This window comes from Haliotis rufescens, unplaced genomic scaffold (genome assembly GCF_023055435.1).
Source record: "Haliotis rufescens isolate VD_foot unplaced genomic scaffold, xgHalRufe1.0.p SCAF_16, whole genome shotgun sequence".
NCBI lineage: Eukaryota > Metazoa > Mollusca > Gastropoda > Lepetellida > Haliotidae > Haliotis > Haliotis rufescens.
The window spans coordinates 4,289,514-4,299,619 of NW_025963846.1; the positions used below are offsets into that span (position 1 = coordinate 4,289,514).

Genomic DNA, 10,106 nt, shown 5'->3' on the forward strand with positions numbered 1-10,106 from the left:
ATGAATTACTGTTTATATCTATATTTATTACTTACTAAATGTCAGGTGACCTTGGCTATATAAGCCTTGGTCCAGAAAGATTGACGGAAAAAAAGAAGGTCTTACTCTTAGTCTAGCTGGGGTGAGGCTGGGTGCTCCGGGGCACCTAGACAACAACCACTACCACTATGTGCTGACCTGGCACATAGTGTCTTTTGTATGGATATATCTACATGTATAAAGTAAAACTGTATATACCGCAAGCCATCGTCTCCAAGTTGTCACTTCCTACTGAGAACCATACGTCGGCCCCTTGCATATACGAGTATGCAAATTATTCATTAATCAACGTCAGACCACACGCGTTGTTTATTGTGTTCAACTTTCTTAGAGCTTGTTACTGTTTTATTCAGGCTGTATTCGTGTGACAGATACGAGCTTGACCTTCCCCTTACCGTTATAGTTATACACTCGAATGTATATAATAAATGCATTATTGTCTACAGCATTATCCCATTGGAGGTAGAATATGTCCCAGGCACTATAGAGAGGCGACTTGCAGAACGGGTGGTCAGTCTCGGTGACTTGGTGTACTGCGCCATCATATCCCGGGTGCGGAGGACGTCGCTCATATCAAACACTTTTGTCTGATTCGATTATTTACAGTGCCGTCATACAAGAAGGTGAGGTGAAATGGGGTTCAACGTTCAACGTGTGTGTGTGTGTGTGTGAGTGTGTGTGTGTGTGTGTGTGTGTGTGTGTGTGTGTGTGCGCGCTTGCTTGTTCTAGTCCGGACTGATGCCGAGTTTATAGTGCCAGCTCACTGAGATACCATGCCACAGTTTAACTTGAATACCCCACTCAGACACAGTATACTGACTCTGAGCCTACCAGTCCTGGTTTTAGCCCCTTAATCCCGAGCGCCAGGCAGGGCAACAACAAGTACCATCTTTTTTAACCTCACTTAGTTTGACGCGGCCGGGGATCGAACCCCGACCTTCAGCTCTCTGCATGGGTGGGCGGTCTACCACTAGACTACAGACTCGGTCCGTCATACGAGGATCAAAACCAGCGCCCAAATGTGTGTTAAGCAAACATGGAGATCTGTGTCAGGTAAAGTGTTGATTAAATTTTATTCTGTTTCATTCCCAAGGCGTATCAATAACAATCAGACAATCAGCCAACCAGTGTGCCCACCATAGCCGCCATAGCCGCTTCCTTCTTGAGGTGCTGCAACATAGGTTAGCATAGGATATATAGATATACGATGACAGACTGAACTCCGAGCTCCAGATAAGCGTTTGGTGTTGTGGTGTTTTACCCATGCATTTTAAAATTATTGGGTACCAGTAATTCTATCTGGGTATTCAAATTTCTGTTACCCACTAGTTTTTACACATGTGGGTATTTAAGTTAAATATTTAAAAACACTATTCATCTAGTCCCTGCAAACTGGTGTCGTGTGGGTTCGAGAGCTTTATAGGACTCAAAAATAATCACGATACTTCCACAAGAAAGTGTGATGACCAATGATCAAGATGTAACTGTCATCGTGGAGTTTGGCAAGGTTGACGGAATGCCAGTCTATAATTTCAAAATAAGTTGCTGATTTGCTAATCGAATACGCAGGGTTACTTGACAATATTTTGATGATACGCACAAGTTTTATTTTTGTAGCGTATCTGTAATGTTCGTTGCTTATTTGATACGCTTGGATCTTATTTTACTGCATATTTCTGCATTTCTGATGCGTATTTTACGCAGATACGCAGCTTATCTGGGGCTCCGTGAACTGCTCTCAACATTGTGTTACAGTTATATGTGGGAGGACGTGACGTTTATCGCTCTGGCGACTTCTACGGATATCAATAGTGCATAACCAGGGCGAATCTGGGATTCGAACCCATGACAAGCGATTCCTGGCAGCTTAAGAACCCTTCAGAACGAATTGTGGCACATTAGACAGGGACCATGTTTAAGTAAGTTCACGCTGGTGGGGTGTTGCATATACATATATACATACATACATACATACATACATACATACATACATACATACATACATACATACATACATACATACATACATACATACATACATACATACATACATACATACACAAACCTCGATAATAAAACACATAAGTGTTTTAGTCAATTGAAGAATACATATTTCATACATTTATCATTATTAGTGTTGGTGTTACATGTTACATATTCTATCAATATTACTGAAGGCATTGAGTGAATAAGAACGTAGCAACGGATGCGTTTGAACTCCAAACACAATACAAGATCACACAGAGAAGCGTTAATGTGAAACAAGACGATGTGGGTTTTGCTTACCTCCTCCACCAGATGGTTGAACTCTTTAGCCTGATCAGCATCGACATCTGAAATTGGAATATGAGATATTGTTATCATCTATTGGTCGGTGTTGTCGATGGGATAAGCTGATAAATTTTTAAGCTCCAATGATCGATGCAACGTACACTTGATAACAATATGATTGCATTAGGATTCCAATAATTTTAGACATGGACGTTTGTGTTAATAAATAAAAGCTACAAAACCCTTTCCATATTCATAAGAAATCTCTGTCAAAAGCATTTTACGATTCCGACTATATCATGAGAATGTGTTTGTGAATCACTATCATATAGTGATGACACAAGGTGGTCGAGAAAAGGTGAGGGTATCCTGCCCTACCGGTGGAACCCGTCACAAACAGTTTGAAGATAAGTATTAAGTGGAACAGGGTTATGTCCTGCCTCATCTGGCAAGAAGAACCTGCTGTAACTTTATCAACTGGAGGGGGGAGAACTGGATTGACGGATATCAAATTGATATGTGTTTTTTAGTAAGGTTTCTTTGAGACAAAAAGCCAATCTTGAATCAATACCTATAGTTCATTACATTCTTCTCAAGACCTCTGCAATTCTATTGTATAACGTTTTATGGATTCATGGTGCTTCCCCAGGAGGTGTATCATATGAACGTGAGGGAGACTTTGTATTGCTTCTATTGGTGTCATGTGGAGATGTGGAGTTGGAGATGGACCTCTATGGGATCTCTAAAGTAGAGGTGGCCTTTGGTGGTGGTGCTTGCAGTTGCTCTTATTGCTGCTTTTGTCGTAATAATTTTTGTTGTTGTTGTTAGAAATCCGTGAAGATCCGGGGTATTAGGTCTTCAGCAATCCATGCTTGACGTAAAAGGCTGTTTGTCGTAAGAGGCAACTAACGGGATCGGTGGTCAGGCTCGCTGACATGCAAGTCATCGATCCAAGTTGGGTAGATCGATGCTCATGATATCAACCACTGTATTGTCTGGTCCAGACTCGATTATTTACAGACCGCCTTCATATAGCTGGAATATTGCTGAGTGCGGCGTTAAACAACAAACAAACAAACTGAGAGACATACAAGTAAGCCTATCCACTTACTGGACATTAACAGCAAGACTGCACTGTATCCCTTTGAGGCGATGTATTGGGTGAGTTGATCGTGCTGCGCGGCGAACATCATCTCGATAAATATCTGCTTGTCGATGTCATTGAGGTCTTCCAAAATCAAGTTGATGATGTGTAGATCCTTCATAAAGCTGAACAAGTCTTGCTGACTTTGACGTTTCTGTGTATAAAGGAGTATTGTCATTGCAATGTCATTATATATACTACTTAAAATAAGTTAAAGAACACCCGATTCTTTCATATTACTATAGTTAACCTGTCATGGCATGGCAGTACATTTTCCAACCGAGTTTCAATAACATATCACCGCTATTAGCTGCAATATTACCGATGCGGCGTAATAGCAATATTAGCCCACTCATTTCATGGACGCCGGAATATTATTTCATAGAGGTTTCAGGGTGGTTACATAACAGATCGCCGTGACATACCGGTGGCTGAAATATTGCTGACTGGGGCGTCAACTACAAAACAGAAAGCAAACAAAACCCAATTTCTAAATTTTTAATCCGTCGCTGACTCAGAGATGTGTTGCACAATTACAGTTGAACTTCTTACCTTAGATATGGCCCCAGGTGTCGAGAGAATGCCTGGTGTCGTGAGTATGTCAGATGTTGGGGACACAGCATCTACGAACCCAGGCCTCAAGTGCTGAAAAGATATACATGTATGATCTTGTTGGAGTGTAGCTATTGTCCCATGCCTCACCAGCCGTTAGGTATCGATATGTTTCTTTTTGTATCGAGATTATATACATTTTAGCTACAGCAACAAAACCAGGTACTTTTTGGTTTAAAATTTTGCGCCTGAATTTGTCAACAATGACAGTTTGGTATCAGGCAATGTCTGCAATAACAGTAAGCTATGTTGGTCTCACACTGGGGATTCCGGGCAAGAACAGGTCACAAATAACCTATGCTGGTCTCACACTGGGGATTCCTGGCAGGAACAGGTCCCCAGTAACCTATGCTGGTCTCACACTGGGGATTCCTGGCAAGAACAGGTCCCAAATAACCTATGCTGGTCTCACACTGGGGATTCCGGGCACGAACAGGTCCCCAGTAACCTATGCTGGTCTCACACTGGGGATTCTTGGCAGGAACAGGTCCCAAATAACCTATGCTGGTCTCACACTGGGGATTCCTGGCACGAACAGGTCCCCAGTAACCTATGCTGGTCTCACCCTAGGGATTCCGGGCAAGAACAGGTCCCAAATAACCTATGCTGGTCTCACACTGGGGATTCCGGGCAAGAACAGGTCCCCAGTAACCTATGCTGGTCTCACACTGGGGATTCCGGGCAAGAACAGGTCACAAATAACCTATGCTGGTCTCACACTGGGGATTCCTGGCACGAACAGGTCCCAAATAACCTATGCTGGTCTCACCCTGGGGATTCCTGGCACGAACAGGTCCCCAGTAACCTATGCTGGTCTCACCCTAGGGGTTCCGGGCAAGAACAGGTCACAAATAACCTATGCTGGTCTCACCCTAGGGATTCCTGGCAGGAACAGGTCCCCAAATTACCTATGCTGGTCTCACGCTGGGCATTCCTGGCAAGAACAGGTCCCAAATAACCTATGCTGGTCTCACACTGGGGATTCCGGGCAAGAACAGGTCCCCAGTAACCTATGCTGGTCTCACCCTAGGGATTCCGGGCAAGAACAGGTCCCCAGTAACCTATGCTGGTCTCACACTGGGGATTCCGGGCAAGAACAGGTCCCAAATAACCTATGCTGGTCTCACCCTAGGGATTCCTGGCAAGAACAGGTCCCCAGTAACCAATGCTGGTCTCACCCTAGGGATTCCGGGCAAGAACAGGTGCTCAGTAACCTATGCTGCTTTTAAGAGACGACTGCATAGATCGGATGGTCATCCTCGATGACTTGAGTGGCTACCAGTATCAGTGTCTGGTCCTCACATGGTTATTTACAGGCCGCCATCACACCTACATCATTACAACCTTTGACCCTTGTTATTGTGTACCCTAATGCGGAGAATGGTTGTTGCTCGTACTATCAACCACCAGTCAGCATGGATACAGCTGTTTCCAGGAAAACTAATGTCGTTTTATTGAGCATGCAGCTGGAGAGGAATGTTATACCTCAAACTTTCTTGTTCAGCTGCTGTAATCTTTGTATTGGGACTGACAATAGCCAGGTATTACTTGAATCAATACCGGACCGATTGTCATTTTTAATGTTCGAAAAAGACATAGTTTTTTTTAATTCTTATTTATATTTTTCAGAAAGCCTATGTTATATATTCATCCAATAAGTACACCAGGCCATTTTGAATCTTAAAACAGAAAGAGGAGAAAGCAGAATATATAGGAACACGTTATAGTTATTTATTACTTGACGTGCTGATCAGATGGTATTAATATATTCAGGTTACTGTGGACAAATCCCACACCCGAATCCTCACAGGGATAAACGGTACCAGTGGTTACCGACATGCATACCCGTGAAGATCCGGAGTAGAATAGGTCTTCAGCAACCCATGCTTGCCCTAAAAGGCGACTATGCTTGTCGTAAGAGGCGACTAACAGGATCGGGTGGTCAGGCTCGCTGACTTGGTTGATGCATGTCATCGATCCCAATTGAGGGGATCGATGCTCATGATATTAATAACTGGATTGTCTGGTCCAGACTTAGTTATTTACAGACCGCCGTCATATAGACGGAATATTGCTGAGTGCGGCGTTAAACAACAAACGAACGTGGCACTGTAAACTAATCTGTGTCCCACCCTGGAAGTTACTTATGCAGTACTTACCGCGGACAAGTACCCCTCTAAGTGAGGAATGTCATCTTCATCCAGAACTGAAAGTAACAGTCTCCATATAGTCTGTTGGATTACCGCAATAGTAATACTAATAAACTAATGAAGCAAGATTTATATAAAGCCTGGTTTCGATCACAAGGTGCTCAACGGCGCTCACAATATAAACCAATGGGCAACAGAAAGTATACACTTGAAATTTGGATTTGATCAAGAAATTACAAACGTTATCAAAACGTTACTAGGCTGAAAACAGTCGCCGAAAACACTGCAAACTTCAGGTCAAAAACACAACTATGATACCCGATCAAATGCATCACCATCGAATAACCATGTCTTGTAAGTTTTTGTCCCTGAGTATTTTTAAACATGGCGTCATATCCCTACGTCATATCCCAAAGTGGTAAACGTCTGATTCCTTCATCACTTCGGGCTCTCCTCCCACATTAAGCTGACAAGCCGCGATATAACTGGAATACTGTTAAAAGCGGCGTTAAACACAACTCACCCACTCACTAACTCGTAAACGTTCATCCGTCTGTAATTGACAACCGGTTACGTTTTCGTTTGAAACGTTGATACCACTCGGCTCACCCCTATTACGTCATCTCACAGCACATGGAGGAGTCCATTTTGGAACTAGTCTTAGTCACGTGACTATCACACGACACGACAGTATCTGACGCAGACTCGCCTCTAACATAAAATGTTAAAAGTCTTCGTATGTAGCTTTTGATTATTATTAGACATACTTTAGGCTGTTTTCAAAACCGGCCGTCATGTTGTACGAACATTATTAGGCGGGATCCGTCAGTAATTGGAATACGGTGAAATTATCTGATATCACTACACTTGTGTTTTCCGTGGTATTAAGGTGGAGGAAAAGGCCGAATGAACCCGAGTGTACACTGATACCTACGGTCAAAGAGTTCGAGAAGCTTGACAAATCCGATTTGATCTATTAGAGCAGTCAGTTCGGTCGTTCCTTGCACGGCCGCCGACACCAGGCTGTTGAAGAGAGTCTGTGAATCACCAGGCAACCTCTTGAAGTCGTCACTATCCCGTATCTCGTTCAGATAGTCGACGAATAATGACGAGTTGGTGTAGTCGTGATGTTGGTCTGCCACGACGGCCACCACAAGGAGAGCAGTAACGAGTACAAACTTCATGGCTCGCTGGAAGTAGATCGGATGGCACTTAGTGATGTTAACCATCTTTTAAACAGTCCGGAAGGCAGGATGCCAAGTTTATAAAGCATCACATCATACTCTCAGGACGGATATAACGAACCCATTTCGATTGGTTAGAACAGGACAGGACAGGACAGGACAGGACAGGTCAGGACAGGACAGGGCAGACAGGACAGGACAGGACAGGACAGGACAGGTCAGAACAGGACATGACATGACAGGACAGGACAGGACATGACAGGTCTGGTAAGGACAGGACAGGACAGGACAGGACAGGTCAGGTCAGGACAGGACAGGACAGGTCAGGACAGGACAGGACAGGACAGGACAGGACAGGACAGGACAGGTCTGGTCAGAATAGGACATGACAGGACGGTACGGGGCGGGACGGGACGGGACGGGACGGGACGGACAGGACAAGACTATATTTCTTTCAGGTCGAGAGCCTCGGTGCATTAGGTACAAAATGAAATGAGAATGTATTGGCAGTTTGAATAATATATGTAAATTTACATGATTTTTTAAATATTGATAGCTTAAGAGAATTAAATACAGCTTAGAAATGTAATGCATTATGTTTCTATGTCAGCACCATATCCGTGCTCGTGGGTTTCACCGAAGTGGTAAACATCTGAGACCCGCATCACTTCGGGCTTTCATCCCGAATTAAACAGACACGCCGTGATATAACTGGAATACTGTTAAAAGCGGCGTTAAAACCAACTCACTCACTCTTCTGTTAATACTTGTTCAAGGAATTGTACAGGAATATCTTCAGTGTGTTTTACATTTTCAAACCCCAGTGTGTTTTTTTTATACCTATAAAGGAATTGGTTTAACAATAGCGTCAAAAAGATACAGCTGTTTTTTAAACGATGTATTTTATAAGCGTTTGGCCAGCCGTCGTATGGCAGGAGTACTGTTAGGAAACAAACACTTACTTTTTATGCAAATTGTGTGTGTAGGAAGTGACAACGTAAGGACAGGACGTGCTTATCTTTTTGCGAGCACACGGTGCTAACACTGTTTTTCAGTGATCCATTCATATTTTTTTTCATGTAATATAAATTAATAAAATACTTTTCATTTCAGAAGTGTTAGTCCAGTTGAATGAACGGGTACTACTACTTACTATGACGTTTTTCGCACTTCGAGGTCCTACTGCAGTGTAGGGTGTAGGACGTGTTGCAGTGAATGGTTGTATTTACGTAACATATTTATAGACACGCGACGCCACAGAAATAAGACATGTATAGCACACAGGTGGTAGGTTTCGGGAGCACGATACTGGCCTGATTTCTATTTTGACAATGCACGATGTCGTGCAGCGAAATCCTTGATGTTGTTTTGGACAGTGACGTGCACATATTGTGTCAATTCCGTGACAAAAACCGGCAAAAATTCGTCAACACATCATGGTGTAAAGCCATTGGCGTACATCCCGTCCCTGGTGTTGCCTAGCCGACCCAAATTTTTGCCATCTATGGTAAGCTGTTCGGGTCACAACCTTCACGGGACGCCTTGCTTTCAGGCAGCCTGCATAGAGAAGGTTTTAACGGTCGATGTTGAAATTCGCCCTTCCGTTATTGTACTGAAGTCTCTATTGATAACAGGAGCAGATTTAATGTGATCAGATGCAACGCCACGGCATTGTAAATGTAACCTTAATGATACCTATATTAACTATTTTTTATCGGTAGTATATATGTTTGGATTTTCTGTTTGGCTGAAAAGACTTATGCACTTGTTCCTGTGGTCAAACATCATAGACAGATATACTATAAATATAGACGTCAATAGTTATGTGGGGTAAAAAAAAGATAAATATACATTAATAATCACGCCTTTTGTACCACCAAACCTCCTTGTCTGATCTTACGACGAGGTGCGTGGGGTAGCCTACTGGTTAAGGTCCGGGTTCGATTCCCCGCATGGGTATGTAATGTGTGAATTATTGGTTAGGCTGGAATAGCGCTAACAGCTGCGTAATACCTCACTCACTCACGACATGGGTTACTTCTACATATTCTATAAAGCAAGCCCCAGTGGGCTCTGATATTCGAACTTTTATGATATATTTGCAACTTACTACCACCACAAAAGCACTGAAAGACATCCAGGTCTTGTCGACTTTACTTGGCCTTGAAAAGCCAATCCCATCTCATGTAAAGAAGCATACGTCCTACGCGAAATGACCATGAAGCTGACCTTGGCTTAGCACAGTACAGACGAGGATTTATCAGTAACTTATTTTTTAATTCCATGTTCTACATTTTGTAGGTCAAGGATTTGTTTATATATATGATGTTACACAGGTACATGGTCGTCCATTCGTATCGGTGTTAATATTGTTTCGATGCTCTACACTTTAAAAACGAAATGGTGTTCTCGATATGATGGACAAAAAGGTCTTTAACTTCATTTATTACACGTTACTTACGACCATGGTTAAAGCTGACGTCTTAGATTTGAAAAATGAAAGACACATATTTCGTGACACATATAATCGGCCAACATAAGACAACGGTATTTTTTGCTGATCGAGTATATTTCTGTTCAGTCATATTGCACATGTGCAACAACATCCAACATCTGGCCCACCTACACCTTTCATATTACTTCCCATGGGCACCTTTCATAGCGTGCCCTTTGTTTACATCACCGGGCTCAAGCTTCCTTGATGGA

At 42.9% G+C, this 10,106-nt stretch overlaps 1 protein-coding gene across 1 annotated transcript; it reads right to left on the reverse strand.

Annotated features, from left to right (window-relative positions):
• Positions 1–1,093: 1,093 nt before the first annotated feature.
• LOC124144258 lies at positions 1,094–8,690 on the reverse strand. The gene is made up of 7 exons (XM_046513584.2): positions 8,554–8,690; positions 7,151–7,406; positions 6,226–6,272; positions 4,007–4,099; positions 3,422–3,608; positions 2,326–2,372; positions 1,094–1,209 (listed from the first exon to the last, which is right to left on the reverse strand). Exons 2-7 carry the CDS (start codon positions 7,398–7,400, stop codon positions 1,156–1,158), a joined length of 678 nt encoding a protein of 225 aa, XP_046369540.2. The 5' UTR covers positions 7,401–7,406; positions 8,554–8,690; the 3' UTR covers positions 1,094–1,155.
• Positions 8,691–10,106: the final 1,416 nt, after the last annotated feature.

Bases quoted from the DNA above. Each gene is read 5' to 3' on its own strand.
- LOC124144258 (XM_046513584.2), bottom strand. From the start codon at position 7,400: ATGAAGTTTGTACTCGTTACTGCTCTCCTTGTGGTGGCCGTCGTGGCA. The intron at 4,100-6,225 runs GTAAGTACTGCA...ATATCTTTTCAG, and splicing joins TAGAGGGGTACTTGTCCGCG to CACTTGAGGCCTGGGTTCGT. The intron at 2,373-3,421 runs GTAAGTGGATAG...TTCCAATTTCAG, and splicing joins AGTCTTGCTGTTAATGTCCA to ATGTCGATGCTGATCAGGCT.